General features: G+C 34.6%; 1 protein-coding gene across 1 annotated transcript in view; it reads left to right on the top strand.

Moving 5' to 3' along the window:
- Positions 1–27,587, top strand: part of LOC110111182 (mitochondrial import inner membrane translocase subunit TIM44-2) — a 56,007-nt gene that overhangs the window by 10,016 nt on the left and 18,404 nt on the right. The window contains exons 5-11 of the mRNA XM_020842946.2: positions 13,961–14,005; positions 14,085–14,528; positions 14,610–14,678; positions 14,806–14,870; positions 24,290–24,358; positions 24,473–24,545; positions 24,647–24,751. Coding sequence (XP_020698605.1) covers positions 13,961–14,005; positions 14,085–14,528; positions 14,610–14,678; positions 14,806–14,870; positions 24,290–24,358; positions 24,473–24,545; positions 24,647–24,751 — 870 coding nt within the window. The remainder of the gene's footprint in view (positions 1–13,960; positions 14,006–14,084; positions 14,529–14,609; positions 14,679–14,805; positions 14,871–24,289; positions 24,359–24,472; positions 24,546–24,646; positions 24,752–27,587) is intronic.

The following is a 27,587-nucleotide window of genomic DNA, read 5'->3' on the forward strand; positions in this document are numbered from 1 at the left end:
CTCCTTCTTCCTCGGAGTGACCTCGGTTCTAATGTGGAGACTCTTCTTCCGCTAAAGCCTAGACTAGTTGAGCGTATGGGCTCCAAAGGTGAAAGTTCTCATTATTAAGTCATGGATTCTTGTGTATCGTCGTAGTTTTACATTTACTCCTTGTGGTTTCTTAAATCGTTTGGGAATCGGATTTGCTCTCCTCTGCCTAAACAAGTTAAAAATCAAGAATTCTAAGGATTAATCTTTTGCTATAAGTGATAATTTTATTTTGGATTTTTTTGTTAAAATTGCTCTCTTTAATTTCTTAAAGTAACTCCATCGCATGTACGTTTCACATCACTAAGCCTAAACTAAATAACATCTAATCTAACCTACACTCATTCCTAACTACGTTAAACCACTCACACTTCACTAACCCACGCTCAAAACGACACCCAACTGACCCCTCACCTCATAAAACTCACGCACCTCTCTCCCTCTCAATTCTATGTATCACAAGCCTTAGGTTTTACTTTACGAAGGTCCCTCACACTCAAGACTCCTCTAGGTTCTCCTGTTTTGCACAAGGCTACCCCTCCAGGCTGCCAAACCCCATAGCCTCTTTTGCCTTCGGCCCCCACACACCTGAATTGATGACCCCACTAGCTTTGCCTCACGTACATGCCATAACCAAGCACATATCGCCTAGCTAAAGCACCCTGTTGTCCCTACACTGGAGCCTGCGTGATTCAAACTTGCAAGCCACAGTTCGCCTCTGCTGATAGTCACTGGCCTGCTTCGATTATCCCCTAGCGTATCCTCTCTCTCTCCTTGCACATGCCACCCACAAGCTCCCTAGTCACTTGCAGTTGGCCTCAATCTATTTACACACAACCAGCCGCTTTCTCCAACCAACCCAAAACACCCATGCCCGACATCCAACCACTTAGCTGTACCACTTTAAGTAGTAGATCCATCCAAAGTCGTCGGCCAGTATGTGCACCAAGTCCAAGCCATCTCCTCCCTTTTCATTGCTGTCGACCAATTGTAGCTCTCTAGCCAACCCAATAACCTTAGCCTAGCCTTCAGCTACTCACATATCTTCAGCCAACCTCCTTATCTTAGTAGGCCAATTCAATTATCTTAAAATTGAGAGATATTCTTTGCCCATCTCACCTCCTCTATTTCTCTCCAAAGAGAAATAAAAAAAAAAAATAGAAACAAAAGAGAAAAAAATTGACATTGACTTTGAGAGTTACCAGGAAGAGGACATGTATATTTCTCTCTCTCTCTCTTGCTTCAATAATAGGTATTGAATACCTTGGATTCCATTGTCTTAGGTTTGGCTGGGAAAAAAGTAAAAAACATAGTTATAGGAAGACCTCATGTTTCATCGATCTCAAATTTGGCAAGAAAGAATAAAAATTATACAAATATCCTGCATTCTTTTATTCTTTGATTCGACCAAGAAGAATAAAAAAGCATTAGCCTTCCCGATGATGCCCCCTAAGTGGAGATGTCAGGAGATCGTCTAAATTTGGACTGATAGGGGACCCTCATGTAGTAAATAAAAACAAATTTTTGAACAAGAAAATATTTTTGAAGTCAAAATTAAAATTACATATATTTAAGTTCGTAATTTAAATAAATGAGCATATTTTTCAAATTTTGGCTCATTATAAATGACTTAGATGCATAAGCATTTATGCAAGTACATCCACAAAGTATCTATTTAATGAATTGAGTCAAATATATACAATGTTGGCTCGCTCAATCAGGCTTACTAGTTGAGGGCTCCAATTCAACTTAGTACCCACTTATCACTTCAAGGATCCTAGTGAGATATTGTCATCAAGCTGACTTGCTTGCAAAGTAAGGTCGTAAGGCCTATATTTAAAGTCATCATAAATTCATATAAAAATATACGCATTAAAATATACCTAATTTCAAGTCAATAAGTTAGAACTCATTCGCCGTTCTTCAAATAATCTAATGTTATTTACATTCAAATTAAAGCTCATAAATAATTATGCAAAGCAAATTATAAATTTTGGGCATTCCAATGGATGTCCCACCTTAGTCAAATCTTTCGAGTTGTCTCGCCCATAATACTAGATTGTAAGACCCACAATTCGAGCAAGTCCTAAATAAAGTAGTAAGCCCCAACTTATTTAAATTCTAGCCTTCCAATGGATGTAAGCCACCCATTTTAAACAAATTCGAGCCTTTCAATGGATGTAAACCTTAACCTTCTAACTAAATCTAAGCTCGAAAAAAATTAAATTCGGGCCCTCTTATTGATGTAAGCCCAAACGGAAATCAAATTTGGGCCAGCTACTGTGCTAACATGCCCACCAAATCAATTAAATACTAAAATTATAATAAATCAAAAAGTTCATATACAATCACGTTGGCCTTCTTGGGCTCCCTGAAAGGAGGCAACACATGACTACTAATTAGATTCCCTGGACGTTATGACCAAGGGTTGATTAATGCTTGTAGGCTGAGATCGTTGGTATTCCCAAGATGACCGAATCATGGGATTTTAATCGGGTCTTATCTCCATCTCTCACAAATAACTCTCATTAATTCAAATAAATCTCAGATTGTGAAGCTTAAATTTAAAATTATATTAAATAACCATCCTTAATCGAGAGTGATTTCCCATGAAATAACCATCCTTAATCGAGAGTGATTTCCCATGACTGTGAGGAGTAATTAATTATGAGGGTTTGCACTTATAGGAAGTTTAGACCCCATATTTAAATAAACTTTGATATAAATATCGGTGAAAATCTGATTAATTAAAATTTAATCTACCTCATACTTATAGTGAATGGAATCTGCAATGCTTTGCGGTGCAAAATGTTGGCAAAGCGAAGCATAATTTTAAGTCAAGTGTTGCAAATGATGATGCTCAGGTGGATGAGTGGCTTTACTCTTAGAGACAGTTCACGAAATGAGCATATACGTGAAAAGGTTGGAGTAGCTTCAGTGAAAGATAATATTAGAGAGCGTCACCTTAGATGGTTTGGTCACATAAAATGACGGCCTTTCGATGACCTGATTAGGAAAATAGATGTAGTAGATTTGACTTATGTTAAGAAAGGTAGAGGTAGACCTAAAAAGACTTGGTTAGAAAATATTAAAAATGACATTTCTTTATAGATTTAGATGAGAATTTGACTCTTAATAGGACACAATGGAGAAAAATGATTCATGTAGCCAACCCCACATAGTGGGATACAGGCTTGTTATTGTTGTTGTTGTTGTTGTTGTTGTATGGAGAATGAAATCTTAGCTTAGAAAGCAGGGTTTGGGTGCATTTTTACTGAGCGGACACTCAACTACAAAACCATGGTGCCATGACCTAATTTGTTTGTTTCACTTGTATTGATATGGAGGCACATACTGCTAGCCCCACTAATTGTGACATCTCCATGTCACCTCAACCGCCTTGAAAACAAAACTGGTGGTCCTATCTTGATTTTCCCTTTCTTTGGCACGCACGCTTGCTCCATTTCTCTCACCAAACTATAAACTTCCTCTTACTCTTCTAAATTACTTAGATGCTCTCTCTCTCTCTCTCTCCCCCTCCTCATTGATCTTCACAATAGCCCGCTTTCTCTCTTTGGCTAATCTTACCCAATCACTTTTCATACCCTTTGTCTCCCAATGCACATTTGTTCCAGATGTGAAGAAATTACCTCTAGATCTGATGAATCTTTTGATCAGCCGCTAGAGTTTTGTCTCCCTCTGTTGGTCTTTTGATCCGGTTTAAAGAGATGTATGCTTGCCATCGAAGGCTATACTTGACCAAAACTTGGTGGTAACTTCATTGTTTTTACGTAGTGGTGGGTATGACCATTGCGTGGCTTCATCATTTGTTGACATACTCGTGACCTTGAACTAGTGATAAGCGGGGTGTTGCCATTAGCGTTGAAACTGCTGAGTAAAAGAGATAGTTGAAAGGGATGTATTTGCTACTTTTAACCCACTTGTAAATCATTAATGATATGTTGCATTAAGTCTCAAAGTTAATCCCCAAAATATGAACAAATAATATTTAGTTGCAGTTGCACCCCATTAGAGACGATATAGACAAGAGGTATTATACGATTACATTGGCTTTTGAACACACCAAACACTTTCTGATTCTCTATTTTCATGTGTTAGGCCTTGCACAATAAATTCTAATGACAGAATAGCTCATGGTTGTAAATACAAATTTATTTAGTCAAGTTGGCTGAACAACATAAACAACTTCTATTTAATTTTGGTTTGGCTTTAATATGTTTGCTTTGCTTTGAGGAGTTTTGACGTTGAGCTTATTAAGACAAGAAAATAAGTTAATAACTCTTGAAAGTTACATCATATTCATATATTCGTAGTAGAATTACATGATCATATGCTAGCAAATATGAAATAAAACTGCTTTATGCTATGCCTTGAGAATTTAACTTGCCATAGAAAGTGAGCTACAACTGCAAACAATTTGAAAAGTTTCAAGGGGCAAAGTTCCATCATAGGCATGCTAGTGTCCAAAACTGATGAACATACATTGATAATTGTGTAAGTGAATCGATGAAGTATGTTGGCACATTATAATATGTTCATGTATTGTCTTAAATCCTAAATGATCTTAACTCAGCCCACCTTAGGGTGGCACAAAATGGACTATGGTGTCCGCCAAGGATAATAAATTACTAAAATATTCTCTAAATAACCAAATCACTATAATACACACTTGGCCTCAGCTCAAATACATTTAATATCAACTCTATTGATCACACAAATAGACAATATACCTGATTTCGATCTTGCTATCTCTAGGTTAATACTAGGATTAAAATGACTATTTGCCATAGAATGTTCTTTAAATTATGCGCTACCTCAAAATCTAATAAATAAGGCCCAAGGTTTAAAAAGGAGAAATCAGGAATTGATGCGTTTTGCCTTAATGAGCTGAGGCGTAAGCCTCAAAATTGAAAAATAAAAAATACATAAACTTATAAATAATTCGTTAAAAAAATAAAATAAAACATCATCATATTTATTTGATTCATCATCATAAAGATATAAACTACAAATCTATATATTAAATGTTATTATAAAATGAAAGCTTGAAATGAGATTTAAAGTGAACACTCATTTAAAACTTAAATACATCATAAAATTAGGATCCACGACGGCCTCATCTTTATTTTTATATTATTCATAATGGCCCTCGTATGTAATAATTATATCATCCTTAAATTCAGTCTCATTGTCATCTTTTAAACCTTCTTCAATTATAACTTTTTTTAATTCTCATATTAATTAATATTGAATTCAATGTGATATAAAATAAAGCAACAAAGTAATAACACAACAAAATAATCCATTATATATAAATTACCATTTGATTTTTTTTTAAAAACCTTAAACTCCACTTAGCTACTTTCTTTAAATTGATAGTGAATTAGAAGTTATTATCAATCAGTAGGCATTTTAATATAAGCATTAATATCTTCATTCTCCTCATCATCATATGCCTTCCTCCATTTTCAATTTAAATCTTTCACTATTTTTTGCTATTATCCATCCATCTTTAGATAATGTCATTAACCACCTAATGATTTATTTTATCATCACCAATTATTCACCTCTTTAATTTGAAATATTTATCTTTCAAATTTTTATTAATATAACACAAACTTATTCATTCGTCCTATAGCTAATTGGTTCATTCTTTTTTGAATAATAAAATAAAGTTTATATAATAATAATTATATATAATAATTTTTTTTAAAAATTTCACCAAAATGAGGCGCTACCTCATAATGCCTCCAGGCGTTAAGCCTCAAGGCATACGCGTCATTTTAAAAAATGTGTACTGGCACTAGTGAGGCTTAAGCCTCGAGGCGCTATTGTTTGCCTCAGTTCGAGGCGTGTCTGTTGAATGATTTTTTAAATCATGATCAGGCCACATAGTTTATAAGGCGAGTTGTAAGAGCCGCTTGGGCTTATTCTGAGACATAGGTCCCGCGTACAAGCACGCTGAAAGCTAAGTTTGTAAGCCTCATCTTCCTTGGAAACTCGCAAATAGAACCATAAGCCCTATCCTTTAAATTAAAACTTGGATCTTCTAATAGATTTAAGAGCCCTACTATGCTAATTTGGGTTGTCACAAAGCCATAAACCCACTTGATCAAAACGGGGCTTCCAATCACGATATTTCCCAACCTTGCTAGAACACAATTTTGTACAAAGCCAATAAATTCTCTCTATTAAAATTTAAGCCTTCTAATGGACGGAAGCCCCAAACAAACTTTATATGCCAACTAACTCTCATGCTCACAAGCCGTCTAGTCAAAACCAAAACCAAAACCAAATCCATCAACCAAAAGCCATAAACATCCACTATGGTATGCTCAAGATACCTGAGAGGAGGCAACCAATGGTTTCTAATTAGATTCCTTGGATGTGACAACTTTAATGTTGGTAGAATTAATTCACTAGCATACTAAGGATGATAGCACCATGGAATTTTGATCAAATATACCTCCATCACCACAATTATTTCCGATAAATCAATTGCAAAGCTAAAAATTAAGTGTAAGCTTAAAATAAAGCTTAAGAAATAATCCTTAATTATGATTGAACTCTCACATGTTAGAGGGGTAATTAGTTATGGGGGATTTTGTCTATGGGAATTCTTGACCCTAGATCTATCTGGACACAACATAAAGTGAAATCTAATTAAATTAAACCTAATTTACCTTATGAAAAATGAAGTCTTGAGTTCAAAGAAGTGTTTTGTGCTTTTTGAGCAATTATATTTATTTAAACTTTATTGGGGAAAACTTCTCTCCCAATCTCTTTGGGTTAGTAGCTTAAGACTTCGATTGTTTGCTTTTGGTGGAATTTTAAATTTAGTAAATGTTGAATCTATAGCAATTATAGTCACTATATGATTCAATTTACCTTGTACACACTCACATGACAATAAGTATGCATCTTTTTACCATAAAAAGAGCCAAAAGAAGTCTCTGTAAAATACTAAAGCCCAAGGATCACATAAAGGTTTGTATTTGTTAATGCTTTAAAGATTTTAGGTTAAAGGTCTCAGACAAAGTAGACAGGCTAAGGTTCTATTTCTTTGGCCTTAAGCCAGGGCTTTATGCGTTTTAGAGTCCAAAACCATGCTCTAAAAAAAACTATTCTAGTAAGGTGTTCTAGATATATTCAATCAAGACCTTGAACAAATAATAATTGGATCAATGCCCTTACCTGACATTTTTGTAGCCAAGGTTTTTTCCCATTAAAATCTTTAAAAGCTACCCGCAACCATATTGTAATACAATATTTTTTGGGTAAATTGTTGGAAACTTAAATCAAGCTAAGGCATCAAACATAAATTGACATGTTTAAGATTTTGACCATTAACTTGGAGCCAAGGCCTCATGTTATAACAAATCTCTTGAACAACCTATAATCGCTCTTTAAATATAACACCCTTTACCCTTTGGCCTTTAGGAAGCTTTTTGGATGAGGTAGCCCATAGTTATATGATGAAAGCAAAAACTTGGGAAGGGCCCCAAATTTTTGCGAGCAAAAATTAATGCTTCCTAGATAATAGAAAATTACAAAGATTGCCTCAAAATAGACAAATTAGACAAAAAACAAACTTATAGAATATAAAAGACGCTTACAAACGACGCTTACAAACTTTGACGACATAAACTCCTAAAGTTGCATTTCATCGAGAAGAAGGATATATATGGAATGACACTTGTGGAGAGAAGGAGATAAGAAGTCCAAGACAAAGATAGGAGGAGAAGCTCGCAAGCTTTCCTAGAAGAAGAGGAAGAGGTGGAACTCGCAAGCTTTTCCATGAAAACCCACAGGTTTTTTGCTCCAAAAATCACATCATAAACTCTCTCTAAAACAACTCAAAACAATCATATATATAGGAGAGAAGAAGCAGCCCAAAAGCCCTCAAAATAGCCCTCATAGAATGGAGAAGAGGAAGGCCAAAAGACACCACAACAGCCCCAAAAAATTGCACAGAAAACAGGGAGAAAAAGCTACGGGAAACCCAGCTAGCAAGCCACGGGAAGCCCAGCTAGCAAGGGACCCGAGGAGCCAGCATAAGAAACAGGACATAGGATTCACGGGAAAGCAGCCAGGGAGAAATCCCAAAAGGCAACAGCCCATAGCCTTAATTCCATGGAAGAAACCAAAGAGACTCAAGAAGGGGAAGAGACATGAGTCGGGAAACCAAAGAGTCTTTAGAGAGGGGAGTAAAGGAGGGGGAATGAATCTAATTTTGGCAATAAATACACAATTTATGAACTGAATAATAAGAAGAGGCTCATTAATGAGCTGACTTTAGTAGAACTTTCAAAAATTTCAACTCAACTTGTTTTGACCCCCGCTTGCCTACATTAAATTCCCCCCCTACTTTAAAAAGCTCATCTCCCGACGAGTTGTCTTTTGATTTTTTCCTAGGAGACGAAGTAGGCGCTTCAAGCTCTTGAATTTTGTCTGCGTACCTTTTCAATACCTCGTCTCGCTCTCACTTAAATTGTTCTTGTAAAAGTTGTTTCTTTTTCATGTACCGCTCCGTACACAAATGCATCTTCACTTGGAGCTTGTATAGTTCATTGTGTAAGGGATCTATCGAATCACCTTCTGTTGGGGAACCCATCTGTCCATTGGAATAATTTCTTCGATATCTTTGGACTGATTTTCATCCACCACTGGATCACTATTTTTATCTTTTTTCATTTTTTCTAAAAGAAGACTCAACAAAACTTAAATCATTTGATAACAAGACTCACACAAAACACATAACAACTGGTATGACTTACCAATACTCACTCGACAAACCGGGATTTGCTAACCCGCTCTGATACCAAATTTGATGCAAGCAAAAACTTGGGAAGGGCCCCAAATTTTTGCGAGCAAAAACTAATGCTTTCTAGATAATAGAAAATTACAAAGATTGTCCCAAAATAGACAAATTAGACAAAAACAAACTTATATAATATAAAAGACGCTTACAAACGACGCTTACAAACTTTGACGACAGAAACTCCTAAAGTTGCATTTCATCTAGAAGAAGGATACATATGGAATGACACTTATGGAGAGAAGAAGGAGAGAAGAAGTCCAAGACGAAGATAGGAGGAGAAGCTCGCAAGCTTTCCTAGAAGAAGAGGAAGAGGTGGAACAATCTCGCAAGCTTTTCCAAGAAAACCCATAGGTTTTTTGCTCCAAAAATAACATCATAAACTCTCTCTAAAACAGCCTAAAACAATCATATATATAGGAGGGAAGAAGCAGCCCAAAAGCCCTCAAAACAACCCTCATAAATTGGAGAAGAAGAAGGCCAAAAGACACCACAGCAGCCCCAAAAACTATACAGAAAACAGGGAGAAAAAGCTACGGGAAACCCAGCTAGCAAGCCACGATAAGCCCAGCTAGCAAGGGACCCGAGGAGCCAACACAGGAAACATGGCATAGGATTCACGGGAAAGCAGCTAGGGAGAAATCCCAAAAGGCAACAGCCCACAACCTTAATTCCATGGAAGAAACCAAAGAGACTCAAGAAGGGGAAGAGACATGAGGGGGGAAACCAAAGAATCTTTAGAGAGGAGGGGAGTAAAGGAGGGGGAATGAATCTAATTTTGGCAATAAATACACAATTTATGAGCTGAATAATAAGAAGAGGCTCATTAATGAACTGACTTTAGTAGAACTTACAAAAATTTCAACTCAGCTTGTTTTGACCCCACCTTGCCTACATCATTATAACAAGGTTGTCTTTAGGCCACAACTTAGGCTTAATAACTCATAAGGTAAAAAGCCACAACATGCTCAATGGTTCAGTGCTAATGATCACAAGAAGATTATTGACCTAATTTGTTCATATAGTGCAAATCTCTCCCACTTAAAGCTATATTTTCATAGCTAAGGCTCACTAGTAATCATATATTGTTACTTGATAAACTTTAGATGATTGCAGCTTGAAAAATTTATCCATTTGTCCCCATCCTATTCCGTAGGACTTGCAAACATTGAACAAAGTTTTCTTGAATGCTTTTGCTGAATGGCCTCTTTAATCGAGAGAGTTATACCAGATGAGATGGTTAAATATGGGGCCTTGCATTTATATGAAGTTTGAAACCTCATATCTTAGTGAATGCCGATCTGGGGAATTCAATTAAATGTGAGGCTAAAAACTGATTTTTTGGGATCATGTTTGCATCTAGATTTTTAATTTCTTTATTTGCTTTTTCTATTATCAAACACACGCAAACATGCACCAAGCCGTGTTAATTTATTAATTTTTGTCATAATCAACACCCCAAAAATACTCTTTTGTGTCACGCACTCATACCCATTTATGAACACACATGCGCTCATATTACTTTGTTCACTTTTGCATAAGCACACATGAACTCATTCACACACCCACATACGCACACACGCACACCAACGTGCTTGCACTAGCACACATGCATGCACATTCACACATTACTTTGTTTACTTTTTTCATGTGCACCTATGCTCCCGTATGCATACATACACACTACTTTGTTCGCTTTTATCAGCTACGAACATTACTTGGCAACAACAATCCCTATGTGTAAACAAACAATCACACCCACATTACTTTCTTCACTTTTGGCAGTTAACCACAAATATTATTTTTTTTACTGCTGCAACAATCAGCAACACTGCCGTTGTCAGGTCTCAAGTCCTGGATGAGAAAAGTGGAGGCGTTAGGTAGTCAACAACCAGCGTAAAATTTGTTGAATAATCATGACATGAATCATTTTAAAAATTGTGCTAATGCTAGGGCGTCCCTTGGAAGCGACGCATTGTATGACTTGAATACAGTGACAAGTGTGCAAGGGCCTCTGCACTGGTGCCTGGATGTAGTGTTAAATAGGAAAGAGTTCCCACATCAAGGACGGATGAGGGCAAAGAAGCTAACCCATGAACCTAAAATTAGGATAGGAATTTAGAATATATGCTCCCTTACAGGAAAATTAATAGAATTAATAGACATTGTAATTCATAGAAAGATAAATATTATGTGCATTCAGGAAACTGGATGAGTTGGAGAGAAAACTAAGGAGATTAATAGTTTAGGATATAAACTTTGGTATTCGGGTAGGAGTCATTCTAAAAATGATGTAGGTGTGATTATAGATAAGAGTTTGAAGGATAATGTTATACAAATTAATAGAATTAGAGATATAATTATAACTTTAAAGATTGTTGTTGATGTTAAGATTGCCAATATTATAAGTGCTTATGCTCCTCAAGTAGGTTTGGATATGAGTTCAAAATTAAAATTTTGGAATGACTTAAAAGAAATAATACAAAATAAACCTCTTGAAGAAAGAGTTTTTATTGGAAGAGATTTAAATGGACATATTGGTAGAGAGGTAGATGATTTTAAAAGCATTCATGGTGGCCATGAGTTTAGAACGACAAATGAATGTGGTAAGACTATATTAGTTTTTTTTTAGCTTATGATTTCTTAATAGCTAATACCTTATTTAAGAAGAGAGATGAGCATCTTAGTACTTATAAAAATGGATATAGTAAAACAAAGATTGATTATTTTCTTATAAGAAAATTAGATCGTTTAGATTGTAAATATTGTAAAGTTATTCCAAGTGAAAATTTATGTACCCAACATCGATTATTAGTTTTAGACTTTAAGATAAAAGGAAAAAAAATAAAAAAATAAAAAATAAAGTAAAACAAATTTCTAAGATTAGATGGGGGCATTTACAAAATATTAACAAAAATATTTTTGAGAGTAAGATTTTAGATTCTAAGATTTTGTCTGTGCATGAGGATGCCAATATTTTGTGGGAAAAAATGACTTGTGACATTAAGAATATTACAAAAGATGTGCTTGGAGTTTCCAAGGAAAAAGTTCATTATAGTAAAAATAGTTGGTGGTGGAATCCAAATGTGCAAGAAAAAAAAAAAGAATTGTTATAAAAATTTGTTTAGATGTAAAAATTATGATAATTGGAAAAGCTATAAAGAGGCTTGTAAGGAATATAAAAAAGCTATTTGCGATGCAAAGAGCTTAGCTTTTAATGATTTATATAATATATTAGATACTAAGCAGAGAGAAAGATATATGCATAAGTTAGCCAAATAAAGATATGAATCGTAAGGATTTAATTCAAGTGAAGTGTATTAAGGATGAAGATAAAAAAATACTTTTCTTAAAAAATGATATTAAACAAAGGTGGATGAGGTATTTTGCTAAACTTTTTAATGAAGAATGTGAAAATACGATTGACTTTAGTGAATTTATCACCTTAAATGAAAATAAAGATTTTTGTTTTTATTGATATATAAGTAAAACCAAAGTTAGAGAAGCTTTGAAGAAAACGAAGTGTGAAAAAGCTGTTGGACCTGATGATATTTCAATAGAGACGTGGAAATGCTTAGGAGATGAATGAATTTCTTGGCTTACTAAACTTTTTAATACTGTTTTGAAGACTAAAAAATTGTCAGATCAGTGGAGAATGAGTGTGTTAATTCCTATTTTTAAGAATAAAGGTTATGCACAAGAGTGTGCGAATTATAGAGAAATTAAATTAATGTGTCATACTTTAAAATTATGGGAGCAAGTTATGGAGCGTAGGTTGCGGCGTGATACTAATGTTTCTCAAAATCAATTTGGATTCATGTCCGGTAGGTCTACTATCGAAGCCATATATTTATTGAGAGGTGTGATGGAAAAATATAGAGAGAATAAGGAGGATCTACATATGATATTTATTGATTTAGATAAAGCATATGATAAAGTTTCAAGAGAAGTGTTATAGAGAGTTCTTGAAAGAAAGGAGTTAATAATGCTTATATTCAAATCATTAAAGATATGTATGCAGGAACTAGTACTTGTCTTCAAACACAATGTGGTTTGACCAAGTATTTTTCTATTTCGGTTGGATTACATCAAGGATTAGCCTTAAGTCCATATCCTTTTGCTTTAGTCATGGATGTTCTCACTTGGCTTCAGTGGAAGATAAGATTAGACAGAGTCGCCTTAGATGGTTTGGTCACATTAAAAGGAGACTTTCCGATGATTCGGTTAGGAAAGTTGAGGTATTAGATTTGACTTATGTTAAGAAAGGTAGAGGTAGACCTAAAAAGACTTGGTTATGAAATATTAGAAATGATCTTTCTTTATTAAATTTAAATGAGAATTTGATTTTAACCGGACACAATGGCAAAAAAGGATTCATGTAGCCGACCCCACATAGTGGGACAAAGGCTTGATGTTGTTGTTGTTGTTGCAACAATCAGCCACACACAGATGCCTTTTGTTCATTAGTTGTAGTAATACTTTTTAGCGCTTTCTACAACACTCGAATGTCAAAATTGGAGCAGTTTAGGCACTAAGGAAGTTTATCTTTTTCTTTTGCTAGCCTCCTCGTGAGCATGTCTTTTGTTCATTTGTTGCAATATCAATTTTGAGGGCTTTCTGCAAGGTTGTGATTATGCCATTTTTTTCTTAAGTTGCAATAGTCATTTTGGGCGCTTTATACAATTGGATGCATTAGTGGCTGAAGATGCTACTAATATAGTCTAGTTTTATTAAGATTTGAATATGGCTTTTACCGTCAGACATTTTTCTTCCAAGAGATTTTAATTTATTTTTTATTCTTTTCCCCTTTATTTTTGATTTCTTCAACTGAGATAGGACTTGATTATTTCTGATCCAAAAAAAAGTAGCTCCATTTCTGATGCCATGAATAAGGTCCTTTAGGCACATTGTTGGTTTTGGAATTTTGGACAGCCTTAGTTGAATTTAGTCCTATGCTTACTAGCAACAGGTTCTTTTTTTGTTATTATAAACCATGTTTCTCTTCATAATAAGCTTATCCAATTTTGCATTCTTTTGTGTCGCACTCCCTGTTTGCATTTAGTAAGTTGTTTACAAGGAAACCTAATTTTTCAGGTGGCTGAGAATGTGAAGGAGAAGTTGACAGCTGCTAAGGAAGAGGTAAAACATTGCATTTTCTCTGTTGAGATGATAGCATTAGAGTGGATTATCGAACTGTCCTTTTTTGCTTTCTGAGTAGGTCAAAGAGACTCTGGGACTTGGAACACAGGAAACTTCTGGGTCGTCTCACACGTCGACTAGTTCAGACTCTTTCAGGGTAGAAGATGGTGACAGTGCAAATGCTAGGTCAGAGTGTTCTCAAGGTTATGAGGCTAACAATTCTCAAGAACAAGCTGGAGTATCTGACACCCTATTTGGCAGATTTAGAATGAAAATTTCTTCTGTTTCTCCTAAGTTTTCATTAGCATTTCAGAAATTGCAAGAAACAAAAATTCATGATTTAGCAAAGAAAGGATATGATATGATAAGAGATGAGCTTAGTAATAGTCCGTCTAGGAGAAGGCGAATGCGATATACAGCTACCTCTGCATCATCTGATCCCAGAAGTGCTAGAACTGATATTGTTATCGTGCCTTCCAAACAGTCACCTCTGGGTGAGAAGTGGGAAACATTTAAAAGGAAGGTAATAAGATTGCACATTATGTTTTTTTTTAATGTTTTTTAGGCATCCTTGGGAGTCTTGTTTACAATTATTTTGCATCAGGTACAAAGTCATCCTATTTATAAGCGGGTGAGGGGAATTAGTGAACCTGTTGTGGCTAAGGGACAAGAGGTGAGGTTACTTGGTTGTTTCCTTGCTATGTTAAAGTAATTTTTCCTTATTATTTATTTCTTTTAAGCTTGGATTTTTCTGATAACATGTTGATGGTATTTGGATTGCTTACGTTTATGTTTGTCAGATAGCTGAGGATGTCCGGGAGACATTGGAGACAAGTGATCATCCTTTTGTTCATAAAATTATAGAGTACATACTTTCTCATCTTTCATTTATTTTTTCTAATTCTTAAGGCTTGAACGATTGGAAATCCAAATTTAAACGTGGTGGTCTTGATGATTTTGTCTAATTTTGATGCTTCCGTTCATCTTTTTTGTTGAAATTGATGGAGGAAAAGAAAAAAAAGTTTGTTGAATGGATCAACTAAAGTTAGTTTACTGCTAAATGTGCTACTTCTGAATCCTACTTCTCCCTACGGCATTATTTTCATAAAGTTCTGAGCTATACCAAGTTTTTATTAGTTTAGCAAGTTAGATATTTATCTGTTCTATTTTAGAGACTACACTTTAATATGTTGGAATAGACAATATTAACATCAGTTAGTGCAATCCTTGACCTTGAAATTTTATCTACGCTTTTACTATTTGCTTTGGTTTGGTTTTGTTAAAATCGAATTGAAGTTCTTGGGTTATTTTTCGTAACATGTGTATCTTTATCTTTTAAAGATCTGATTTTGTTGAATTTTTTTTGACATTCAAGCATGGTCTGGACATCTATTTTTTTACCTTTTAACTTGGAGTCCTGTTTTGGTAGAACTGTGAGAGACAAACTACACCTGGGTGAGTGAGCCAGGGTGGCATAAAGCCCTCTTAATGCAGTCAACTTACATTCTGTTAGAAAAGAAAACACATGTATGTGATAAATGAACATCTATATTTATTTTTAGATGTTTGATACTTGAAACTAAAAAATATCTTTTAATCCAAATATGGAGAGAGAAGTAATTCCCAGTGGAGTCGCTAGAGTGCAGTTCACTCAAACTGTTCTTAACACGGGCTATGACAAAAGAAATTCATCAACAAAGGCATAAAGCCTACGAAACCCGATCTTTTGTCGACAGCTAGACAGAGTCGACTATGTTCAATCTACAAATGAAAATGACCCCAAACATGTTGAAAGGTAAAAAGATACATCTTGAAGAACTCCAAGATGATTAGTCTGTCTCTCACAGTTCTACCAAAGCAGAGCAGACATATCATGGAGAAGAATTAATTCAATAAAATCTATATTAGATTAAGAAGAATTAATACAAAAGATACATCTTGAAGAAAGAGTTTTTATTGCGGTAGATTTAAATGAACATGTTGGTAGAGAGGTAGAGGATTTTAAAAACATTAATGGTGGCTATGAGTTTGGAGCCAGTAATGAATGTGGTAAGGCTATATTAGATTTTTCTCTAGCTAATAATTTTGTTATTGCTAACTTATTTATTTAAGAAAATAGATGAGCATCTCATCACTTATCAGAATTGATATAGTATAACTCAGATTTATTATTTTCTTCTAAGAAAAATATATTACTTAGATTGCAGAGATTGTAAAGTTATTCTAAGTGAAGGTCTATGTACCCAACACTGCTTATTAGTTTTTTACTTTAAGATGAAGGGGCAGAGTATGAAATATATAGCATATATATGTTCTGGGATTAGATGATGACATTTAAGGAACTCAAACAAAAATATCTTTAAGAGTAAGATTCACTATCTTAAGATTTTGTCGGTGCATGAGGAAGGTAATATTATATGAGAAATAGTAGCTTGTAATACTAAGAATGTTGCAAAGGATGTGCTTGGAGTATCAAAAGGACAAACTTCTAATAGTAAAAATAGTTGGTGGTCTGATGCATGACTACAATGCTTTAAATTAATGCGCTAAGAACTTGCACGATTTTGATAAGAACAAATAATAATTAAGACTATTAGCAATTAAAACGATAAAAGAAAACGTAAGAGGGCTAGCTACGCGTAGGCCAAATCACATGCTAAGCACTTGGATTATCAAAACAACTTTGAATTTCAATAACATGCTAATTAATTAGTTATTCAGCAAAAATTCCTAATCTAACATTGAGATAAGCAACATAGAAAGTAAACTCAAAGTCCTACGTTTACTAAGTGGAGGCAGAAGGCGAAGCACGAGAACTTTGCGATTAAATCACCACCTACAAGGTTATCAGATTAGAAACATAAATGAAGAGGGAAGAAATTCACCCTTGCTGTTGTCCTAGAACAATTTGTCACAGGACGTTGGCAAGTTGCTCGTCGATGACCTCCGAAAGCATGAAGATGATGCGGTCCATGTACTTTCCAAGGGTTTTCTCGCCTAAGCACTCTCAAGCTCTCACAAGGAACTCAAACTCTTGAAAATTTTTATCATTCATTCATTCATTAAGCATGAAAAGAAAACATAGGGGCTATATATAGCCTCATACAAATTACTCAAAAATAAAAGATGATAATGCCCTTTGGGCATACACATGACCTCCCTTAAGTAAGAGATAAAAATGAAAGATAACAAAAGCAAATACAAGCATAAAATAATAAATGACAAATACATAATAGAACTAAAAAATACATCGACTCAATTGTGGTCATCGATCGACAGCCACGTCTTTGATAGACTTTCCAAGCTTTGATGTCACATCATGGTCGAACCAAAATATGCAAGAAAAGATCAAAAATAAGAAGCTCAGTTATAAAAATTGATTTAGATGTAAAAATTCTAAAAATTGGGAAAGGTATAGGGGCTGTTTGGTTGCCTGAAAAAAAATGCAGTGTAAAATAAATGCAATGTAAAGTAAATGTACTGTATTACAAATAATTTGAGACTGTTTGGTTGTCTACAAAATAAACGCAGGAGAACTGTTTCCATTGTTTGGTTAGGTATATTCGGAGTAAAGTAAAAGCAGTGTATTTATAATAATTTATTTTGGCATTACAACTAGTGTATTTATAAAAGCAGTGTATTTATAATAATTACTATTATTTGGTGTTATAAAATAAAATCAATATTTTTATTGATTGCACTAATTTTTTTGAGATTATAAGATATAATATTATGCTGTGTATTAATTTACCAGTGTACTGCAAGAGAATCTGATTATTTACTCTTTTACAAGATGGGATAAAAATAAGTAAACAAATATTTCATTCTAGCTTTACATTTTTTTTATTTCAATTTTATGTAAGAGGAATCAAAACAACAGCTTTTATATAGTTTCTATTTGTTGGAAGGGACGAACCAGGCATAGTTACATTCTTTGTAGAAGAAGCAAAGAACTCCTCTCAGTTTGGATGAAAGAAAATAGAATGAACAGCACCAAGAAAGGTTCATGCTCTTCCTTGCTCAAAAGGGTGCGGCTGAGAGATCCACCCAACTCTCGTTTTCCTCTTGCTTAATCCGTTAGGCCACAACAACAACAAATCTGGTTGGTGAGGTCGAGTCAGCAAGGTTGGCAGCAGGTGTGAGAATAAGGTTGGAGGAGGCTCAGCGTCAAGAGGAAGTGGAGACCGGTCGAGAAAGGCAAGGGCTTTGCCTCTGCATATCAGAGCCGACCGGAGTGTTTGGAGGCATGTCTTGTGAGGATTGCGGCTTGGAGGCGTCTGAAGAGGGAGAATTTGTGGGGAAAAGGGGCTTCCAGCCTCTTGTGCATTACTAGGAGACGGAAGAGAGGGGCTAGGGCAAACTGAGAGCAAGAGAGCTGGGAAGAAAGAGGGCTTTGGCCTCTTTGTCTGAGTGTACCCATTAGAAAAGCGAGAGAGAGGAGGTCAGCTCTTGGGAGTGCGAACCACAGAGACAAAGGAATGGGAAGAGAAATGCCCCCAGAGGCGTCCGTCCGTCCCCTTGTTCGGGAAGGTATCTCCATTTTTTTGAATCATGGTCTCTGCATTGGCTTCGTAATACACCGCACAAGAGGATTTCTAACCCGCTCAATTGAGTAGGTTTCGAAGTCGCATGAACGGCCCGTCGCAATACACCGCTGATGCTTCAGAGGAATTACTTACGCTCCGCTCAAAACAAATCAAACGACTTAATTTATGAAATGCAAGTAAATAAATTATTTTACCCTTCTAATTCTGCATACCATACAGCCCCATAAAGTTACCCGTAAGGAGTCTAAGAAAGCATTCTGTTATGCAAAGACTTTAGCTTTTAATGATTTATATAATAGTTTAGATACTTGATGTAGGCAAAGGGAGGGGGGTCAAATCAAACCCCAAAAAAATTAGTTTTGACTTCCCTTGAGCTTGCTAGCTCATTAATTTTTGAGCTAAGATTTAGCTCATTATGAGCTGGTTTTTTAGTTCATTTATTGAACTAAGAGTTAGCTCATTATGAGCTATGTTTTTAGATCATCTATTAATAGCTCATTTTTTTGTCTCATCTCCTTCCCCTTGTCTATTCGTTTCCCGTGGATGGCTCTTGGGTTCCCGTACCTTGGCTCCTTGGTTCCCACGGTTGCCTCCTTGGTTCCTGTACTAGCTGGTTGTTTCCCTTGCCTTTACCCCTTGTTTCATGCAGCTTTTCTGTGCAAATTTAGGACAGATTTCTGATCTGTTTTTAGACAGAAATTTGGACTAAATTGTTGGCTTTTCATTTCCCTCATTTATCAAGTATATGAAGGGTTTTTGTGGCTGTTTAAGTTTCCCCTCTCTTGTCTATAAATAGGAGTTGTTTGTGGTTGTTTTAAATATGATATATGAATGATTTTTGGAAATATAAACATGCGGGTTTTGTTGGTAAAGCTTGCGAGCTTGTTCCATCTCTTCTTCTTCTATCTCTTGGGAAGACTTGCGAGTTCTTTCCACCCATCTTCTCGGCTTCTAACCTCTTTCGTCTCTCCGCAAGTACCACCTCACCTGTATCCTTCTTCTAATGGATGAAAGCTTCTTTAGATGTTTGTTTTGAAGTCATAAATTTGTCAAAGTTTGTAAGTCTTGTTTGTAAGTCCTTTTATAATATTAAAGTTTTGTTTTGTTAGTTATATTTTGTCAAGTTTTTGAGTATTTTATGTCTTTCTATCATCCTAGAAAGAGTTTTCTTTTGTGATAAAAAATTTGGGTCCCTCTCCCAAATTTTTGATTGCATTAATACTAAAGAGGGCGAAAGATATATGTATAAGCTAGCCAAACAAAGAGATAGGAGTAGTAAGGATTTAGTCCAAGTGAAGTGCATTAAGGATGAAGATCAAAAAGAACTTTTTTTATAAGATGATATTCAATAAAGATGGATGAGGTATTTTGCTAAGCTTTTCAATAAAGATTGTGAAAACACGATTTACTTTAGTGGCCTTAACACTCTAAATGAAAATATAAATTTTTGTTATTATTGCTGTATTACTAAAACTAAAGTTAGAGAGGCTTAAAAAAAAATGAAGTGTGGGAAAACTGTTGGACCTGATGATATTCCATTAAAGGTGTGAAAATGCTTAGCAGATAAATGAATTTCTTGGCTTACTAAACTTTTTAATATTATTTTGAATACTAAGAAGATGCCAGATGTGTGGAGAATGAGTGTGATGATTCGTATATTTAAGAATAAAAGTGATGCACAAGATTGTGCAAATTATAGATGAATTAAGTTGATGTGTCATACTTTAAAACTATGAGAGAGAGTTGTGAAGCATAGGTTACAACGTGACACTTAATGTTTCTCAAAATCAATTTGGATTCATGTCGGGTATGTCGACTATGGAAGCCATACATTTATTTAGAGGTTTCATGGAGAAGTATAAAGAGAAAAAGGAAGATCTTCATATGATATTTATTGATTTAGAGAAAACATATGATAAAGTTTCAAGAGAAGTGCTATGAAGAGTTTTAAACAGAAAGAGATTAATAATGCTTATATTCAAGTCATTAGGGATATGTATGCTAGAGCTGTTACTTGTGTTCAAACACAATGTGGTTTGACCAAGTATTTTCCAATTTCAGTTGGATTACATCAAGGATCAACCTTAAGCCCATATCTTTTTGCTTTAGTCATGGATGTTCTTACTAGAGATTTGTAAGAGGATTTTCCATGGTTTATGCTTTTTGCTGATTATATTCTTCTTGTTGATAAGACTAAATAGAGAGTTGAAGGTAAGCTTAAATTATGGCGGTCAACCTTAGAATCTAAAGATTTTCGTTTGAGTAGATGTAAAACCGAACACATGGAGTTTAATTTTAGTAGTAATAGATCTAGTGGGGGGTTTGTGACTTTTAGCAATCAAGTCATTAATAAGAGTACGCATTTTAGATATATTGGGTCTATTGTTCAGAGTGATGGTGAAATAGATGGGGATATTATTAGTATAATTCAAGTTGGATGGATGAAGTGGAGGAATGCATCGGGTTTGTTGTGTGATAGAAAAGTACCACTCAAACTTAAGGGAAAATTCTATAAGATGGTGGCTAGACCTGTAATGATTTATGGCGCAGAATGTTGACCATTAAAAGAGAAGCATTATATTAAGCTAAGTGTTGCAGAGATTATGATGCTTAGGTGGATGAGTGACTTTACTCTTAGAGACAGGATATTTTACTCTTAGAAACATGATACAAAATATACATTAAAAGGTTGGAGTAGCTCCAGTGGCAAATAAGATTAGAGAGAGTTGCCTTAGATTGTTTCGTTACATAAAACGACAGCCTTCCGATGACCCTATTAAGAGAGTATATGTATTAGATTTAACCTATGTTAAGAAAGGTAGAGGTAGACCTAAAAAGACTTGGTTATAAAATATTAGAAATGACCTTTATTTATTAGATCTAAATGAGAATTTGACACTTAACTAGACACAATGGAGAAAAAGGATTCATGCATCCGACCTCATGTAGTGTGATAAAGGTGATGTTGTTGTTGTTGTGTTGCATTAAACATGCGAGTAGTAAAACTATATAAACTAAATTTTTTAGTAGATAAGACATTTAATGTTGTAATGTGTAAATGTCTGCAATGTGGAGCAGGCCACCTATTTATGTGATTTGCCTTCGAAGGTAGCCTTACTAGGGGGATAATGTTTCCCCTCGATAAAGTTTAAAGCTCACAAATAGTTGTTCTTAAAGCTCTTCTGACCATTTGCTTTATATATAAGAATGTTAAAAAAAACATATAATATAGTGCATTGTGAAACAAATCATTAATATTTGAACATCAAGATATGTTCAATCTCAGTTCTGGTAGAATTTGACAAATTAAGAATATTGGCCAAACTCAAGTTTACACCCACTCTTATATTTGTATTGACCTCTTTCTAGTCGCGTTACATTCCTTTTGATGGTTTTGATCATAAAAAATAGTGCAACCAATTTGGTTAATAATATATTATCTATGAACTTCTCCTTTATGGGGTTTCTTTTGAGGAATGTTTTGATCATAATTAGCTAAATTGGCCCAAGTTATGCTTGTGCATATGATGGTTCAAAACAAATTAGGAACATCAATATTTTAAGGATTGTTTTAGCAATAACCATCTTTAAACCATGGATGAGTATTAGGGATTCAAACAAGAAAACTTCAAAGCAATAACTTCTATTCATGAGTTATCTTTCTATCAACTACTTTGGCAACTGAGAATGAAGTTTGCAACGAAACTACATAAATAACATCTTGAAGAGAATGAATTATCATAAGATTTCTAAATTAGGTTTGACTTTGCATTAACTAAAATTTATCATTATGACCATGCAAATAAACCGAGGACCTAGGTTTGCTTTATTAACTCCAAATTAATCCAAGCTCTTAGTGAATCATCCTAGCACACATCGAGATATGTCTCCATTGGAAAGCCAAAATTAATCATTTGAATTGAATTCGCTTCCTTAGATGCATGATGAGATTTTTAAGACCCACCATTTGGCTAATATCAATATCTGAGGCAAAGTTTCACATGTGAACATACAGAATGCTAGGGTTGTTAAAATATTCCCTCTTGGAAATATGCAAATGGAGCAATAAGCTCTAGATTTTAAATCAAGTTAATTATAAACATCAAACACTAAGTGAGGAAGATAGATAACACATGAGGGGCCTTCTAATAGATATAAGCCCCATTCCATTAATGAGGTTACTGGAAAGCCATTGAACTCATCAAACTAAATTTAGCTTATCGAGCCACCTTACGGCAATGCTAGAAGTCTTATTACTTGGATATACTTTTAAGATTGTAAATCTCGTTTACAGACTTTCTAATGGATCTAAGCTGCAACCCAATTTATCTTGGTCCTCTAATGGCATCAACATAAACTAATCTCATGTCAATGCCCATATTACCAAGCTCATCAATCAAAATCAAACTACATCAATCAAAACTCATGTCTTAGACATGCTTTTTTTTAGTCAAGGTAGAACTGGCGGATCATTGATTCACACGATACCTTTGTGTTGTTGCAAGTCATGTATAGTACCGCTGAACAATAAGTAGCCATGCTTTGTGCCTTTGAAGTATTGAATGAAATTGGCATGGCCAACCCTGTGCTATGATTCATGCATAAATTTTAACTCAAATTTACTCGCCTGAGAGGAGGCAAGACATGGTTGCTAATCAAGCTTCTTGGATGTTGTGATTCATAGCCTTCTGATATTAATAGATTGGATGCATTGGTATACCTAATATTATGGAGTCATCAGATCTTGATTGGAGTTACCTCAGTTCCCCCAACCATTCCTTGTGAATTAAATGCAAACCTTAACATCAAATTTAAGCCTAAAATATAAACCCAAGAAACTTTAACGGAGAGCATTTTTTCATGAGCATGAGTATTTTACCATGGCGGATAAATCTAATCTACTTTGTGAAAAATAAACTCCCAAGTTTAGATGGAGTTTGACTTTTCCAAAGCAATCATTGTCTTGCTACAAACCTTTCTGCTCTTTGTCATGCTCGTGTCTTGGGTTTTGCACACTCAACTTGGATAAGAGGCCTGTTTGAGCCAATTGTTTTGCTTTATATGCCGTTCACTTCATTCTACAGCTATTTCTTTATATAGCACTTTTCCAAGGAACAATATTTATTTTATTAGTGTGACGTGTTCCATTCTTTAATTTGAGGTACACAAATCTATCATCATAGCATTCCCCGTCAAATACTGGTAGTTGGAATTTGAACTTCTCGAAGCTCTCTTCTGTAGCCCAATTTTTGCTGTAAAAAATTTTCTCCGTAAAACGACTTCTAAAATATGTAATTATCTTACCGAACCTTGCCTTTTACACGAACTTTATCAGTATTAATTTGGTACGGAGTACCAACCTAGCGTGAGTGTCAGCTCTGTGTCAATCTCCATGCAATCTATTTATTTTAAGTGAATCTTTGCCAAGCTCAAAAACTGCCACTTGTAACCCTTAGAAGGATATCTTTCAATTGGATGGGCAAGTGTGGACAATTGGATTGTGTCATTTGGATCCTTTTATCTGTTAATTTTCAAAATATGATAGGATTGAAATATCTTGTTGAATGAATTTGGAAGGTTAATGTTGAGTGAACATTATGCTATTATCCTTAACGCTCACCCTGCTTCTAATTTATTATACTGTTGCACATTTTGCTTTCTTCTCATTAGATCATTTAGAATTCTCTTTATGTTGGATATCATTATTTATGCATAATATTGCTATTATTTTTGGCAGTTTGAATGAAGCTGTGTTTGGGGAGAATGCTACTGCTCTCTCATTTAAGGAAATAAGACGTCGGGATCCGTAAGATTGTTGAAATTTAAAAAATCATTGTCAAATGAATTCACAGTTCAACTTTCAAACAAATGGAAATTTACTTATTAAAAATACTGTTGCTTTCATCTTTTACTTGTCAAGGACTTTCTCATTGCCAGAATTTGTACAAGAAGTTCAGGAAATGATTAGACCTGTTCTGACTGCATATTACAAGGTGTCTTTTCTGTATTTTTTGCCATAATATTTTTGATAATCAGTCGCTGCAACACTTTTAATCTGAAAATGGATTCAACTTACATTTTGTTTTGTTTGTAGGGTGATATTGAGACGCTAAAAAAGACATGCAGTTCTGAGGTGATAGAGAGGTGTAAAGGAGAGCGCATGGCTTATGAAAGCCAGGGTATTTATTTTGATAACAAGGTACAAAAGCATTTTAATATATTTCTTATCATAATTCAAAGTACCATGCTAATTGTTATTGCTACATAGACTGTAATACGCTATTATTAAAGTCCTTTAAAATCCAATAATACAGTCAATATGATTACCTTGATCCTCAAGGGTCTTTATACGTGTTCTATGTTTTGCTTGATTGGAAATAATTTTCCTTAGAAATATAAAAACTCCTTTTCTTTATCACATGTATATTTATGTATACCGTGTGTATGAATGAATATTTCTTCTTATTTCACATATAAAAACTTCTTTTCTTTATCTATGTATCCACATGCATGTCAAGCACAATATGTCCTTGTGTGCGTTTGAGGAGGTTGACATATATACACCGACGCATGCATAACACTGATCCTTATCCTGCAAAAAAGAGATGAGCTTTTGTTCTCTACAGTTCTACTTGAAAAGTTTCTTATATGGCCTCAACATGCAATTTTGACACTTCATTTTCATTACTTTTGCTAAAACAAGGTGCAATTTATATTATGTTAGTTTTAGGGTTTTTTTTTGCATTCATCTCCTTGGATATTATGAAGAAATGTCAACTTTTGGAAGCACTCGAGCCATCACCATTATCGTATATATAGAAAAGAAGATAAATAGAAAAAATTACTTCGAATTTTATTGCTTAATTTTGTATAAAGCATAAAAGGATTTATAGACATCTCCAAGGCTGACAACAACAACAACATCAACAACAACAACATCAAGCCTTTGTCCAACTATGTGGGGTCAGCTACATGATTCCTTTTTCTCCATTGTGTCATATTATTGACATTAAAAAAGGTTGACATTGAAAATAAATCAAAGTTATTTACATTAAAAAAAAAAACATCTCGAGAGGGTTTAACAGCTAGAATAGGAAGAGAAGACATGAGGAATTCAATCTAAGGGCCATGAGAGGATTGATTCATTGGTTAAAACTACGAAGATGAGTTTACTTATTGGTTCCACAATTTTTCAAAACTTCTCAAATTGAATGGTATAAATTTACCATTTCAAGTTAGCTTATAATATTTTTTATTGTGGGATTGTAGCGTCCTTTGATGAGAATGTTTGTAAGTTTGATTTTCTGTTGGCATATAAGATCAACCAACACTTTAGTTTTTTTTATATGAAATATTTATCTCCATTTACTTGGTTCAGTTATGTTGTATTGGATTATGAGTAATATCGATAGCAAATTTATTATCATAGTATACATTCGTTGGCCCATCCCATTTAATTTTTAAAATTTCTAAAATAATTTGATCAATAAAGCTCGCATATTATTTGCATGGCTCTAAATTAGGCATGTTAATTTAGGTTACCAGGTTAGGTTTAGGGTTTAACTCGAAGTTGACCCGATTTGAATATGCTTGACTAAATCCGACATGTTCATCTTACAGGTCAAAATATTTGACCCAAACCTGACTCGACTTGAAATCGACTTTTCCAAATCCAACAACTTTGACATGCTTATCATGTAGATAGCACAATTTTTTATATTAATGCGACTTAGCTAACCTAAATACGACTCATTTAACCCTAGAATGACCCGTTTAAATCGAACTTGACCTATTTGACTTTGAACCTGAATGATAATCAGGTCAATTTTGAGTTTTCAGCTTTTATTTAATTTGAAATTAATCAGGTTAGGATTTTCAATTTGAAAATTAATCATGTCAACTTGAATTCGGATTTTTTGAATTATTTTTGGGTCAGGGTGTCGGGTTGGGTCATTTATTGGCACCTCTACTCTAAATTCAGGCTCAACGCTAGATCTTGAAACATCTAGGTTCTTGCTTATTCATGTTATGAGATTTTCATTGAAAAATATATAGTATTTAGTTGTGAATCTTCTATTCAATGGTGATCATGCATAGTCTGCATTATTATATCCTTAAATTTCTAAAGTATTAATTTGTTTAAAGGTTCTTTTACTAAGACTTTGTTTAAAGTATTTGAGGATTTATAAGCAGTTCGAATGTGAGACTTTTTGGGTTTGTGCATAAATTGACTAATGACGCTCACTGCAAATGTTACGTTTAAATGAGCGTGAGATAGACATGTCATTTTTCAACTAATTTGTGATATTATCCCATGCCGAATGTTGGCCATTAAAAGAGAAGCATAATACCAAGTTAAAGTGTGGCAGAGATGAGGATGCTCAGGTGGATGAGTGGCTTTGCCCTTAGAGATAGGATACGAAATGAGCATATACGTGAAAAGGTTGGAGTAACTCCAGTAGAAGATAAGATAAGAGAGAGTCGCCTTAGATGGTTTGGTCACATAAAACGGCCGCCTTCCGATGACCCCGGTTAGGAGAGTAGAGGTATTAGATTTGACTTATGTTAAGAAAGGTAGAGGCAGACGTAAAAAGACTTGGTTAGAAAATATTATGAATGACCTTTCTTTATTAGATTTAAACGAGAATTTGACTTTTAATAGGACACAATGGAGAAAAAGGATTCATTTAGCCGACCCCACGTAGTGGGATAAAGGCTTGATGTTGTTGTTGTTGTTGTATTTGTGTCCAATTCTTATACTGGTTTAGTTGGATTTTTCAACATTGGTAATTAATCACTTTCGTTTCTTTTAGTAGATCCATATCATATTTGTTAGCTTCTTGAATAAATTTGAATTTCACAATCAACTTATATTGTTCTTTGATTTTTGGACAATATAAATCTTTGAGACTTTTATATCAACATTCGATTCATGTTGTGTTGTCTTGAAATGCTTTCGATACAATATTTAGCATGCTAGACACATTTCAATTCGTGTCGAAGATGTGTCAGTATGACCCATGCTCAAAAAGGGT

This window comes from Dendrobium catenatum, unplaced genomic scaffold (genome assembly GCF_001605985.2).
Source record: "Dendrobium catenatum unplaced genomic scaffold, ASM160598v2 fragScaff_scaffold_621, whole genome shotgun sequence".
Taxonomy (NCBI): Eukaryota; Viridiplantae; Streptophyta; class Magnoliopsida; order Asparagales; family Orchidaceae; genus Dendrobium; species Dendrobium catenatum.